This window comes from Cynoglossus semilaevis, chromosome 20 (genome assembly GCF_000523025.1).
Source record: "Cynoglossus semilaevis isolate Cse_v1.0 chromosome 20, Cse_v1.0, whole genome shotgun sequence".
Classification (NCBI taxonomy): domain Eukaryota; kingdom Metazoa; phylum Chordata; class Actinopteri; order Pleuronectiformes; family Cynoglossidae; genus Cynoglossus; species Cynoglossus semilaevis.
The window spans coordinates 2,706,883-2,722,560 of NC_024326.1; the positions used below are offsets into that span (position 1 = coordinate 2,706,883).

Sequence of the window (15,678 nt, forward strand, 5' to 3'; positions counted from 1 at the left end):
CTGATGGCAAGTGTTTTGATCCGTCAGCAGTGTAGGGGCAGCAGGGATGAAGGTGATGACTCGGCAAGAATTAAAATACAGTAGGGATGAATATATTCACCTGCAGGAAAAATTCTCTCTGCCTCATACACCTCGTGTTAATCTTCCTCACCTGACCTTCTCTCTTCAGGGCCGACTGCAGCGGGGTTACAGTCCTGCTGTACAGGTTACAGGCTTTCTGTGGTTGGACTGTCATAACGACTGTGACTGACTTGATTTATGTGGGAGCTGGGAGTTGTTTAATGATGCCATTAACCATTTCTAATGGCCATTTCACTGACTACAACTTTTTAAAAGTTGTCTGAAATATAACAGAATCATAACTGACAGTAAATCTGTCAAGATTGGAGAAAAATAAAAAGTAAATCATGTACTTTATGCAAAGAACGTTTACTTTTAAATAGATGATTATGGATGCCCTACTGTACATGTTTTAGAGCTTGCACCTGCTGGTCAGTGGTAGTACTGCAACCAGTTATATTTCATACACAGGTTATTTTCCACAACCAAGCCCCCTTCATCCTTATGCACATTGTATAATTGAGAATTGTCTGAAGTCTATCACACAGTTTACTTCAATGAAAACATCCTCTTGTAGTAGAGATTAAAAGTGGACCTTGAAAACTATTTACCAACAAAATTTAATTGGCTCGTTCCTCTTAAGTTGGTTGGAAAAAATGAGGCCAAACACACAAACAAACAAAAACTCAACCACCCTCAGAATCTCACACACACCCATTTTTTTGTGAGGACAGAGGAAGTAACAGCAGTCAAGTTGTTTTTAATTAACCACCTACGAAGAGTACGTCTGTGAGAAAATGAACACGACTGAAGAAGCACACATACTCACACACACACACCGATAATCAAAGACTCAAAAGTCACCGGTTGTTCTAGGCCAACATCACGTCACTCTGAAGGAGCCTGCACCAGGACGTCCAGGGTTTTCTTGGCCGACCTTAGTGTAGTTATGCAGTGTAGATCAGGTTTTACTGACGAGGTTCAGCTCACTTCTGGAACAGTTCTGCTGACCAAGCATATTGCGTGCGCCAAGGGTATTAGCATGTTTCTCTGCGCTGCCATCTAAGGACTAGTGCACACAGGTACAGGATGCTGCAGCTTTTCTGCCACATTAACTTTACTGCCGTTGTACATAAGAACTGGATGGAGCTGCTGCAAGTTACTTTACTGGTTACAGAAGTGATGGTAGTTTATATACAGGGCGGAGTAAAATGAGGTCAATACTCAGTTGACCAAAAAGGTAAAAAAAATAATCAGTGGAGCCTGACCAGGTCAGGACAGCCCTACAGTCCTAGTGGATCACAGACTGCAGCTGTGGTGTGTGGAGCAACAGCCAGAAATTCCCTAACTGTGTGGAGCTCCCCGGGGGTGACTTTAATGCACAGGATGCAGAGGACTCATTTCATTATGTGAATATGCGTCTATGTGTGCGCAAAAAATAAATAAATAAAAATAATACAATGACCTATTGACCTAGAGTACATGCCGTATGACCTCCACTGTACCTCAAACATCCTTTCTTCCAGTACATATTGTGTGATCTTACCTTTTCATCTCGTTTGAATGATTCTTCTGTACCCATTCACAGGCCCAGTCATACAGTAACTTTTAACATCTCCATACCCATTCAAACTCTGCCCACACGGTCAACAGGAGCAGTTGCTTCAGGCCTCAGCTCTTACTACTATTTAAAACTACCCCTCTGAGCAGCAGCAGAGCTGCGTTATTCCCACTAAACGATTGACTTTTTAACAGGTGCTTTAAAAAAAAAGGCAGTGTAATTTGTACTTGTAGCATGACGATAGTGTGATGTGCAGTCAGCGTTTTGGCCATGAAGCTGACAGCAGTGGATTTGCTAATGAGGAGTGAGTCAGCCCCTGATACAGGCTGGTGGTTGAAGACGATGACTAACGCTGCATGTTTCATCCAGTTCTTTGTAACTGCAGCCACGAGTGCCGTCTCAACGAGGTACTAACCATCGCTCTTTGTCAGACGCTCTCTCACGCGTCCAGACGTCCAGCTGTCCTGTCTGCTGCATTATGAGGAAAGTGTTATTGTTGTTAAGTCATCTTCATTTCCACTAACATCGCAGCTCATCTGGCTATTACATAATTGATGGTTTGTTGTGCAGGCATCTCTCTCAGTACCTGACCTTCTGAGTGACATCTGTACAAGGCTGTGTATCATGACATACACACATGGAAGCACACAGCAGAGTCTGTTCTCACTGAATCATAACCTGTTCCTGTTTAACAGGAACTTGATGTTTTCATCCAGAACAAATGTGAGAAGAAAGAGAGGAAGAAACTGAGATGGCAACACTTTTCCCCCACAGTGAATGCTCAACACTGAGCACACATAAGAACGATAAGGAGAAGGTAGAGTATAACAGACAAGCATTCCATCCAGATAGAAGTACGACTGATACTGAAGATAACAAAAAATTAGTTAGAGTAGCTACAAGTCTGGTGTTGTTTTCTTGTGGACAGCTACTTTATTTTATATTTACCTGACAGTGCTGTAACTGTAACACTGTAGAAAATCTTTCTGGTTCCTCATACTGGCGACTTTTGCATTTTGGCAAATCGGTCATGTGACCAGAAATGTGACATCGAAAAGATAAATGGACCACCAGAAAATGTGTTTCTCTGCAGCCCTAATTAAATCTTTAGTGTGTGATAATTAAACATTAATTAGAGTTGGATAATTTAAAGCATTGTAAAAAAAAAAGAAAGAAAATCCATTGATTCATCTGATGCTACTGTCCTGCCTCCCCTCCCCTGACCTAGTGGTCAATCTCGGGAAAATCTCAACAACTCCACAGAGACCACTGCACATCTAAATGTGGACAACAGGGAATCTAACTATAAAAGCCACTGACTGTTCTGTTAGGCAACTGGACGTGAAATTAGTTCCATTAGTTGCCCAAAAGAACTCTCCAACTTTGACCATGACCTGGATGACTGAGAATCTTCATACACATACACAAAGAAAGTAAGTGGTTGGTATTACTACACCAATGTTGCAACTTAAATAAACGCAACTTAACTATACATCTCAACACAGAGGTTATGTTGTGATACCACCACAGGACTTCAAAATTACTTTTCTTTTATTTCCTTTCAATTCCTCTCACACCTTAATCAAAAAGAGCTGCTTCTCAGAAATGCATTAGGACCAAGATTAGGACTCGCTGGAGTGAGAGGAGTGAGAGGAGTGAGAGGAGTGAGAGGAGTGAGAGGCGGAATCCACGAAGGGGGCAGTTCTTAAAAAGATGGCAGAAAATTATAGAGAATCTGAAAAAAAGCTGCCAAGAAGTAGTTACATCATCACAGGTCAGCCAGAGAAAAGGGTAATCATGACTGGGCGGAGTGAGTGAGGAGGATGAGGATGAGAGAGGAGACCAGATGTCAACTCCTAAAAATGAAAATGAGGCAAAGCTAACCGGTGTTAAGGTGGTGCAGGTCACACCCACATAAGGAAACAAGACATTTGAAAGTACCAGAATCAGACATCATCAAGCATCGGTTCCTCAGACAGAGGCCAACACCAGGCTACTCATTAGAGCTGCAGGGGGAGCACTTCTTCCCAACTTCCATCATCCCTCCCTCCACCTCTGTAATGTATATTATGTAACCTGTGCTGCAGACTTCAGGGGACCAGAGAATTGAAGAGCAGAAAAACACGATGTGACAGAAAAAAGGTAGGTTTGAAAAAGAAGCATGAAAGTTCTGAGCTGAAGTCTGAGGGAAGACAAAAAAAGACGATCATGTCTAAGAAAAAAGTCATCCTTTAAGAACAATAAATTCAAGATTCAGGTTTGACAAGAAGAGAGACGTGTACAGGTAATTAGACACAGAAGGTGAGGTTCAGTGAAAGTTTTACACAGCATTGTGTAGATGAAATCCAGGGAGACTCTCAGACTCCCTCGTCATCAAATAGTCATAGAGCCGGCAGACGTTAGCTTTTACACAGCAGCATGAGAATCACAATCGTCATCCAAGCATAAGGCGGAGCACAGCAGGTCCTTAAAAACTAAAAGCTATGTCATGTTGAAGCAGCTGTCTGTGAAAACTTCATCTGTAGTGACACGAGTAGTGACGGTACACTTGGTAACGCTGCACTCAGTCAGGGCGTTCTTTTTGTAATGGCTGACATCATGTAAAAAAAAAGAGATGTTTTTTCCCCTCTCTTTTTATATGTAAAAAGTACACGAGCGTCTGTAAAGCCCATCCTTCCAACAACTGACACTGACCTCGTAGACAAGACATTTTTTAAATCAAACGACTAAACTAAAGCAGCATAAAGTGCACTTTATTGTCACTCTATCCCATCGCCCCAAACAAAAAGAAAAAGAAGAACACAATCTTTCATTTCACCGGTAGAACTGATGCATAACAATATGTTTTCCAAGTAAATACTGTCCTGGGGACTGGGTTGTCATGGTAACAGGTGATGGTGAGTTTGTCTCTCAGTTCTCTTGCAGATTTCTGCATGATCCAATACAGCGGGGACAAGAGGGATTGTCTGGATGAACTGAACTAAGCACTGGACTTGACTAACAAAGCCTAACTATTGTACTTATATCTGTGTGTGTGTGTGTGTGTTGTGAGGAGCACAAAGAGGGTAAATGCCTGTTGTTCTGGTTAAGTGCACAAAGCATTAGAAACAAAGCAGATCATCTGCTCTCTGACTCCTCATGTGGGTCATGCACACAAACATCATCACATCACTGGACAAACAATTATTTTCCAAACATAAAAAGAAACCATGCATTTCACTGCCCCTAGCTAAACTTGGTCTGACATAATTTCATATTTTCATATCATATTTTTAGCCTTATATATATATGATGGGATCATTTTATGGCCTTCATAAAGGAATCGTGTAGCATAATGCTCTAGAAACTGTTTTTGTTTTTTTCCTACACATCTAAACACTGACCATTTTTAAAGGAAATAAAGAATTACTTCTGGGTGGAATAGTTTTCTTGATTAATGCCAGTAACCCCCTAATGGGCCTTTAATGCAGCAGCCAAATCCACTCCTTACATAATTTATCTTGTAGGACAAGTGGAAATGTAGTACACGCTCAAGGAATGACACATAAGAGAGAAGGTCCAATTCCATTTAATCATGACAGGCTGAAGACCTTGTGGGCATCATTACACAACCACTTTGATCAAATGCTCCATTAACAAGGAAACATCAATACGTCCAGCTCCTCTCACTAACTTTTGTTTATGTCTTGTCTGTCTCTTCCTGACATCCAATTACACAGCGCTTATCCACGTGGCCTGGAGTCTTCTCACACACACACACACACACACACACCAACTACCGTCTTATTTCAACTACAAAAGATCCCACCACTCACTCCTCTCCAACTGGGAGGTTTAGACAGTGAGTTTGCAAAAGGAGAACAGAAAGAATTAAGGAGCAGAGGTGAGAGGGAGGAGAGAAGGATGAATCAAGGGCAACGTGATGCAGGAGTTGTGCAGTGCAGGCAGACGTGAGTGTGTGAATACTAATGACCAGAGACTTCATTTCTTTTCTTCTGTAGGTTTTCTCCATGTTTTCTTCCACAGCCCAAAAACAAGCAATTGGACAATACAAACTCACCTCGTCATATTCTGTATGTAAGGAAGCAAATTTATTTTAGAAAACAATCATTTCAGGTTGACTAAAATGCTAACTCCAAGCTGTTTTGCCTCCCTGTGGTCATTATTATTCAGACTAATCATGGACAGGAGTAGCTCCAGGTTCATTTGGAATTTAACATTATAATGAACTATTCATTAGGTAAACAGCTGGCACAAAGTCAGCTCCCTAACATTTAGATAAAAAATAAAACTTTGAGTTAATTAAAGTGTTTGATTCTCCATCTCCACACCAGGCTCGCAGCATCGCTGCATCAGTGCAGAGAGCTGAGACATCGATGACGCACATTCGCTGCCATTACCGAGCTGACGGGGTTTTCCCCTGCTCCAAGCCAAGTGACGACAAGTCAGTGACGACACCGTGGATTCAGAACACGTCGTCTACGTCTCTCTCGCAGCGAGGTAACATAATCAACCGCAGGAAGTCCAGTTCTTTCACTGACACATTTACTGCCACAAAAGGCAGTAAATGTCACGACTCGTTCCGTCTTCTTTTATAGCCTTTTTTCTATTCATAATTTAATGCAAGCGTCCAGGCGACTCAGTCAGTTATTGTGAGACTGCAGTGGCAGCCTGACATCCAGCCTGGCTGTGAAACACTGATTTTTGTTCATTTGACTCAGATGACGTTCAAATGAGACAAATCCATTTACATTTAAATATGTCCTCCGAACATCTGGTTCTCAGAGGAGCAAACATTGATACTAATCACCGTTTCAAATATTATTTAAAGTATTATTTGAATGTATTTAAAAATCTCTCTAAATGACGTAGCGTTTATGTGGAAATCTACTATACAGCGTGTGTGTCAAACTCAAGGCCAGATGCAGTAGATTAGTGCGAGTACCTCTGAATAAGACAAAGACTTAAGTGTATTTCACAACATTTTTTTTTTTTTTTGCACAATCCAGCAGAGATATCCAGGCACGAGGAAGACGAAGACTGGACACTGATTATCACCCCTACATTAATGACTGTAGGACAACAATCAAGTACTATTATTTTGGTGAATCCTTAGAAAGTCTACATGTAATATACCATAGTAGGCACACCAACGGAAGCTTTACTGCCTTTTTTTCCCTCGAAGCTGATTTCTTGGAATCCAATTTACTGCTGCATTGTCACAGCAAGAGTCACTTCTTGTCATTTGTTACCAAAATAAAGCACAGCTCTGAATGCAGACAGAAGACCTGTCTTTGACATAGACATTTATTATTTCTAAGAAACACATGGCAAACTCCAGGATACTACTCCGGCCCCTGAGAGGAGGCTGACTGCAGATGGAGCTTCCAGCTCTCCTTCTGCTCCTGCTCCTGTACTGTACGTGCTGAAGGTCAGGGAGTGGGGAGGCAGAGAGGGGACAGAGAGAAATTAATGAGCACAGGTTAGAGGAGATAGGGAGAGAAGAATGAAGCAAGGAGTTTGCAGAGCAGACAGGGGATGTTGGGAGAATGCTAATTACCGATGCTTTTCTAAATCTCCCAAATAAACAGTATGGGCTGCTGCCTGTTGTTTTTGTCCCTCAAGATACAGATTTTAAACAAACAGACTTGGTGCAGGGACAATTAAATGTTGTTACTAAGATTTTAAAGTAATTCATGAAAATATTAAGGTTGTAAGGTTGACAATTTTATTCAAATGAGCAGCCTGTGGCCTTGTTGTTCCAAGATCAGACCTGTAATTGGAGGAGTGCGAATCCTGACAATTTCCCACTCCCCAGGGATTGGTTAAAGTCAGATGATAATTTCTGATATGATAATACAAGTGTTTGTGTATGGCCACTAATGCTAATTCATTTTCCAACTTCACACTTTTACTAACACTCATTTTTAACACTTATGTCCTTGGGCAACTTCCTAAAATATCTCACCAGACAATTTATTTCAACAAAGAGAAGCAGAAACGCACAGCTGAAAACCAAACCACGACTGATGTAACTATTCTTTGGATTTCTTCTGTTCCATTTCAGGGTAGAAGACGTCACACTCCAGTCAAAGTTTACTGATCTGATTCACTTCCTTCCATGGGATTCTGGACATCAACTTTGGGTGGGTGTTGTCTAATGACTTTCTTGAACATTTTCATGTTTATGGGATGGTGATGGTACTTAAAGAAGTGCTCTGTCACCATCTCTGGAAGCCAGGTCCATGAAGTGTCTACTAAAGTACTGGTCCCTTTACTGACAAGTGGATGCGTGAAACATGGGACAGGATGAAAACTGTTGGACGTGTTGCTGGAGAAACCTGTATGAAAACATCCGCTTCTTTGTCACATCAGTGTTAAACTGCAGCCTAACAGTACATTTTCCAGTCTTTTTTCACACATTCAATTTAATGTTTACGAACACGCTGTTTTCAGGCTTTCGACAACAACACTTGCGTAAACATGATTGCATGCAGCAAGCTTTAATCAAATCAAGTGGCCAGTCTGACTCATTGGCCAGCTGTATAATTTGCACTGAGAGCGTGGAGCCGCCATGTACCTTTTAACTTCCTCTGGCCATTTTATTAGAACAAATGAATGACTCACGAAGGTGCGTCTGTGTGTGTGTAAGCCTGTGTGTGTGGACGTGGGGGTGAGTGCTCACCACCATAGTCCTCATGCACTAGCCCAATTACCATCATCGACCCTTCAATTACATACACAAAAACACACAGACAAAAACACTTGCACTTAAATTGTGTTTGAATGGATTTGATTATAACGTATCTTCTAATTCTGCCCAGAACAAAGAAATCCCCAGTGCAACAGTAGAGACACTGACACATAAACACACACACACACACGGTGCTCTGTTTACAAGGGCCAGGACCATCGATCATCCTGGCCTGGTTGCCCGGGTAACCCCGTTATTATTCAAAGCACGCATCGCTCACTTGCAGAGGAGCTTCGTGTGTGTGCGCGAGTGTGTGTACGTCCTGGAGATTCCCACTGGCATCACAGCCACTGGTTCAGCATGCAGCCTAATCTGCATACCTACCAAGGTGTACATTACCAACATCACACACACACACACACACACACACACGATGATGATTGTGATCATTCTGAATGGGGTAAAAGAAAATCAAACCAGTTTTTTTTTGTTTTGGTTTTTTTTTTTAAATCCACAACTTCTTCATTTCAGTCACACATCATCACTAACACGTCACCACCCTCACATCCACCCACGCTTCGATTTTCATTCAGCCTCCTCCTTCCACTTTTCCTCCCTGCTTTGCAGCCTTTCATTCAGCCCCTAAATCAGACCCCCCCCCCCTCAACTGCTCGCTCCCCGTCTTATTTTTCATTCACATTCTGCGGCTGCGAGGCTCATTCATAAACACCACCACTCCTTACAGCGGCAAAAGGCAGGGAGGAAGAAGGGGAGGGACGGAGAGCCATGAGAAGATGATGGGGAGAAGGGAGGGTTGCCCCTACTGACTTAGTGACTGCTGCACGCTGAGGGCTCCCGGAAAACTGAAAACAGCCAATCTGTATTCTGAGAAGATGGGAGGAGGGGGGACGAAGACGAAGATGGGGAAACAGAGATTTGTCAGCCTCAGGCTACTCACTCCACCCTCTCACTCATTCATTCATCGATGCATCCATTCATAGTAAAAGACACACTCTCCTATTGCAGATGTTTTACTACTCTTAGGTCAACACTCCCAGTACTGAGTACAGGCAGGTGTGTATTTAACTTTAACAGGCCAGAATACACTGCAGAGAATTGAAGAATTTCTTGTTTACTTTTCAACATATATCAAACTACTGCATCCATATACACGGTGATGTGAATTAGCTGGACAGCAGCAGTGACAGGGAGGACGGTGGTGGATACGCTGCTCCTCCAGCCAACACAAGAGGGAAGAGCTGCAATCAATAAGAGGAAAGACAGTGGAAAAGAGTGGAAACGGCCGAAGGCTCGGTCTCGCTTCAATTACATCTTCATAAAGGGTTTTTGTTAGTGGTATTGAAGCTAATAATGCTGCTATTGTATTTCCCAATGTGGGGAAACAGAACAGGACAGGAACATAGATGAAGATCAGGATGTTTGGAACTTTTAGAAAGGGGTGAGGAGAAGGGAGAGTCTGCAGGAACACCTTTAAGGCAAAGGAAACCAGGCAGGAAATCATGTCCAGAAATAAATGTTAATTCAACAGGGTATCTGATCTGAGCTCAATTTAAACATCCAAAACGGTTTGTCCACAACTGCACCAACTTGGCCACGAAGCTTTAAACACTGCCACGAAAAAACAAACATTAAATATTAAACACAAACACTACGGGCTGTACATAAACTGTATGACAAAGTTCAAACAACGGCGTTGACTATTGTAAGTCATCTTAATATCCCTTTAGCAGACAGTGGACTCCCACAGCTCCCAGCACTGTCGTAAACACCTCTGCTGCAGCTATTTATAACCAGACTGGCACAGAAAATAAAAGCTGGAAGATTTTAACACTAAATACCCACACACACAGACAAAGGCCAAGACAGGAGATCTGAGAGAGTCAGGGGGAAAAAGACTGAGGTAAAACAGTATGGAGCAGTGCAGTCTGGGACCAGACTTTACATACATAAATATATATATATGTATACTCTATACCAGTGTTTCCCAAACTATTTTTCTGTGGACCGATATTTTAAAAGTCACAAACCTTCACGACCGAAGTCAATAGACATTATTCGGAAACTCCTGGGAAACATGATGTGAGACGACCCAAGTAGCAACATTTATTTCATTTCTATTTTTTACAGTGCAGCCTGTAAATCTGCGGGGCACAGATGTTAACGTTGAAAGAATAGGAGAGGAACCAGGTCCACCTAGTACACAAATTCAAACCGACACACTGCAGGAGAGCAGAGCCATTACATCACCAGGCCGTTCCTAAGGGAAGGAGGCATGAGTACTGACCACTGGGAGACGTGGCGTCATTACATCACTGGCTATAGCCCAGAGCAGGCCATTAAGGAAATATTCCTGGCTGAGCAGCAGGAGCCAAGTGAACCTGGTGCAAGTTGATCTCTGCTAACGCACATGAGGGTCAGATGTGTGTGTGTCAGTGTCCGCTTGACGCAATGCTGTGACACACCTCACCGCAGCTTACCACGCAGACGAGTTATGAGTATAGGTATCACATAATGATTAGATTAGTTAGCAATTAGTTATACATTATCATCAGACTAAGACCAGGATAGTTAGTTAGTTAGTTAGTTAGTTAGTTAGTTAGTTAGTTAGTTAACACACCACTGAACACAACGAATGAATGTATGAATGAATGTTTGACTTCCTTAAAGAAATATATCACACGGTGACATATTCAGAGCACCTCAGTGGTAACTTGGCTGCTGGTGGACTCGAACCTGAACCCTTCTGGACCCACGTCCACGTTCTTAAACACCAAGCCACAACTGCCCCCTTAATTCAAGAACTTTAAATATACATTTTGTTTTAATAAATATTTTAATTTTGGCCAATTGCTTTTTCTGCTATATTAATTAAATGCAAATTAATAATATGCACGCTAATGTTAATATTGTTCATGTTGAGAAAGCCCCTGTGTGTTACTGAATGTTTGACTTCCTTAAAGAAATATATCACATTTCACCTCATAATTTTTATTGGCAACCACATGTTGGATGTATGTTGACGTGTCTGTTGACTGCTGGGATCGAATCCCCTGCCATACTGAAAAGGATTTCGGTCTTTACTGAATGTATCTGCAAATGAAGTTTCTGTGTTACTTAAACATAAACAACAACTAATGAGAGCACTTGGCTGAAGTGGGCGTCTGGTGGGCAGAGCTGCTTCTACAGTAAACGCTTGATGCCATTATAAATGATTTCCATCAGCACCACATCAAAGATCAATACTGCATGTCTTTTTAAAGCTCCATCCTTACATAATAACCAAAATGAAATATGAATAATATGAGATTTAAGTGGGAGAGAGAGTTGGTGTTCACAGAAAACAGGTAAATATAAAAGGAGGCTGAGGGAGCGTCACCCAAATGAGATGTGAAACATGTAAAGATCAATGCAGGGTAAAGGCTGCAACAAGATTGGATAAATACACCATGACAGCCAGAGGAAGTGGAAGGACATTAAAAGTGTCATCAGTGTGCAGGAAGGCATTAGACGTCTCGTCATCGCTGCACCTCTTCCTCTGTTCTCTGCACTGCTTAGATTATCTTAATGGAAATGACCTCCACTGGAGGCAGCTGAGTGGCCCAAACTAGATTAGTAATTTAGCTGCGCTTCCATCTCTCTTTCCACTGACCACTCATCTCCCTCACACACACACACACACACACACACAGAGAATCTTCCCTTACATCCTCGCTCCTCCCCGTTCTCCCCCAGGCCCAGGTCACACAGAGCTGTTGACGATAATGTACTGTGTCACTTCACACGGCTTCACAGACATGACAGCGACGCCGGGTCGTGTGTGCAAGTGTCGGTGGATGGTGATGTTTAAGTGCTTCTCATACAACACGTGAGGGTTCACGCATCTTTACAGTGGGCTTCCTTTTATAGCTCTTTCATCTCTGCCTGTGTGTTGTTGAGAAGGACAGCAACAACACGTGCTGGTGACAGAAACATGTGATTCCTCGATTTAGTGAAAAGAGATGGATATGGAGAGAGAGAGAGAGAGCCAGTGGGGGAGAATGGAAGAGACAGAGAGAGAGTGAGAGAGAGACAGAGAGAGATGCCCTCGGAGATAGGAACTCTCAGGCGATATAATGGCTCTCCTTCAGGAACAAATCAGTGTGCAGAGTGTGGTCGGCTCCCGTGTTGTGTGCTGCAGTGTAATGCAGAAGTGAGTGAGAAAATGTTTTAAACATCAGACTCCACAATCTCCGAGTCCACTCACGCCTCTGCTGTAGGTGTGCCTGTGACGCAGATTTTTAAAAAGTCAGTCTGACTTGATGCTTAATTATACAGTTTTGAAGAAGCAGGGAGGTCAGCAGACTGACCTCTGTGCACGTTAACAGAGGAGGACCTCCGGGTAAAATTAGGATGTCTATTCATTAGCACCAAAACAAAAGTTCACACACACTGCTGCATGTATTTTTATTGCTTCTATGTGTTTGGGGGAAGAAGATCTTTTTAAACTTTGCTAACAAACTCAAGACCGGTCCATCAACGGTAATCATACCAAAACGATGGCTCTAAACTTTTATGAACTCCATACAGTAGCAGAGAGGATAAAATATGAACCAACAACACACACTACCCACAGATACACCCTCACCCTTTGGTAGATTGCATATGAAAACAGGGAGAACGGACGAGGATGGTGTGTGTTCATAGTTACAGCAGCTGCTCTAAGATTTATGCAGCTCCGGTTCCCTTGGTGAAATCACTTCTCATGCATCAAATGTTTTTATAGCACATTTAACCGAGCTGCAAGGCCGTACCAAAGGTATTGCAGGTGCCGCACAAACGGTGTTCATTTTTAAGCAAATAGCGCCACCTGGTGGGCATTGGCGGACATGTCAGCTCAAGACTCGGCGACGTTTCCTTTTAGGAGTCACGGTGTATAGTCTACATTCAAAAATATTCAAAAATCTGGAATATTTATAATGTACTATATTATATACTACTATACTAATGCGATATAAAATCTGGGCCTGTTTAGTTGAACAGACTAGCACCAACGATGAAAGACACACGAAGATCTTCAACAACTATAAATCTCTCTTTTTTTTCAAGTTATAGCCATCTGCTGCTACCTAGTGGAAGAGTTATTAATTGCTTCTGTCGTATTGATGTATGCAGATTAATTATTAATTATGCTGCAAAGGAACAACAGGTAAACTGAGGCCTTTAGTCACTGACACGTTATCTACAAGTTACATAAATTGTACTGTGACTTTGTAACAAATCTGTTTTATATATAATATAACAGCTGAAGCTCTGTGTAATTCTCTCTTATTTTGACTGCTTCCCGTGCTGTTACCAATTTATTTACATTGTGTAGAGATATTATGGTAGGTCCACTTTTACTACAAACGCTGATCCAAGTGTTGATAAGAATAAGCAAGTCACTTATTATTACTACTACCACTATTAATAAAAATGATGATAATAATGATGATGACAATGATAATGATGATGAAGATAATAATAATAACACTAAGAAGAGGAAGACAATAGATGAATGGATGGATGGATGGATGGATGGATGGATGGATGGATGGATACTGACCAGAAGCTGTAGAACAGGTAAGTACACAAGCACTCACCAAGTATCAAAATGCTGTCTTCCTTCTTCATATGTTCTTCAAGAATGTGCTGGAATTTGGACAAAGTGCCCAACCAATCATAACTCTCCTCCGTTGTGTATCGATCATCCCAGTATTCAACATCTTTGTACTTGGAGTTGTGGTCTGGCAGGTAGTCCATCGTCCTGCAACACATAAATGAGTTACCAAAAGTACCAGTCAAATTACTGAACACTACTGATGTTTTTATGCTGTTTATTTTTTTATTTTCATTATTGCATGTCAAAACCGGATGTTTCCATTTAAATATTATACATAAGAGATTAGCTCTGACTGACACAAGATTTCAAAACTGATAATACTAATAATTCATATTAATATAAAAAATATAAAAGTAATTGAAAGCTAAACATCATTGTGTAAATGTGTTTCAATGCATTCATGATTTACTTTTACGTGAACTCAACAGCATTATCCAAAACAGTTGATTTGATTTGATTTTTGTTCTTGAACGCACCACAGCTGATACTAGCGCATGCGCGGACGGTTGTGTGTTCGAACTAAAGGTGCTCCAGCACGTGTTTCGACTTTAGGTAGTGTTTGTCAACACAGGTGAAATACATCATCTGCTGCCTCATCTGTGACATTAACTCCAAGTTAATCACAGACAGACCAGACAGACAGACAGACCAGACAGACAGACAGACCAGACAGACAGATAGAACTTTTTTAATCCCTTGGAAATTCCTTTCGGGAAATTTAGGAAATGTTCTGATTTCCTGAAGCCGGAGAGGTCCAACTCTGGCTTTTCGGTTTCACAACAGCTGATTAATAATTAGCTCCCGGAAGCCTGAGTTGAAATCTGAGTGGCGCTCGTGCACGACTACATGTAAAGGCTCCCTCAATCGAGAACAGATAACACGAACAATGGCATGTCCTGCACCTTTTGCTCAACTCCAGCAAGAAATACTGTTGCATATCTATGACGATTACGACACGTTGTAAAATAAAAAGCCGTATCTATATATAATGTCAAACTTGCACTTTTCTTCACAGAGCACTGCTGCTGCAACACCAACGCTCCACCCACATAATGGAAACTACCGTGCAATAAAAAGTATGATACGAGTTAAGAGCACGAGTTTGGCGAACGAAATGTAGACTGATAATTCAGTTATATAATAGAACGGAAACACTCACACACTTTCGGGTTTCGGGTGTTAAAATGTCCAGCGGTGGTCTCAGGATTCTTTACTGGCATCAAGAAACGGACTCCCGGTGTGTGAAATGAAAGTCCACGTGTTCATGAAAACCAAACAAACACAAAACTCCAGACTATTTTAAACTATTTCTTTACTACAAGTAGTAAACTCCAGACCTAAGGAAAACTATTTCCGACAAAGCGCTGTGGAGCATTGTACAAGTTCATCCGAGGACAGACATTTGGCTCCGTGAATCAAAGTGTATGAGTGATCCGCTCGTGCTGCTTTCAAAGACAACACTGCTTTCGGAAATGTTCAACTCGTACATGTTAACGCTCCAGGCTGGAAATGTCAACAATAATATTGTGATTGACGCGTTAGTGCAGAGGCTTTTGCACCAAATACGAGTGATTATGTGGATAATGTGAAGTTTGAAACGTGGGTATTAATGTCACGCATGCAAACCAACTACAGGTGTTTAATAACTGAAGTTATTAGTCAGAGTTATTTTGCAGAAAGCGCATAATGAATGCTGTGAAATAA

The 15,678-nt window shown here is 41.7% G+C and overlaps 1 protein-coding gene across 2 annotated transcripts in view; it reads right to left on the bottom strand.

The window, feature by feature from the left end:
• The window catches only part of ece2a (endothelin converting enzyme 2a), a 44,446-nt gene extending 28,769 nt beyond the window's left edge, over positions 1-15,677 (bottom strand). Inside the window, exons 1-2 of one of the 2 annotated variants that reach the window (XM_008333883.3) lie at positions 15,136-15,677; positions 13,955-14,118 (exon numbers count right to left, since the gene is read on the bottom strand). In XM_008333883.3, coding sequence (XP_008332105.1) covers positions 13,955-14,118; positions 15,136-15,194 — 223 coding nt within the window. In that variant the 5' untranslated portion in view covers positions 15,195-15,677. Of the gene's footprint in view, positions 1-13,954; positions 14,119-14,450; positions 15,096-15,135 lie in introns of those variants that run through there. The other variant, XM_008333884.3, reaches the window with a different exon arrangement.
• Position 15,678: the final 1 nt, after the last annotated feature.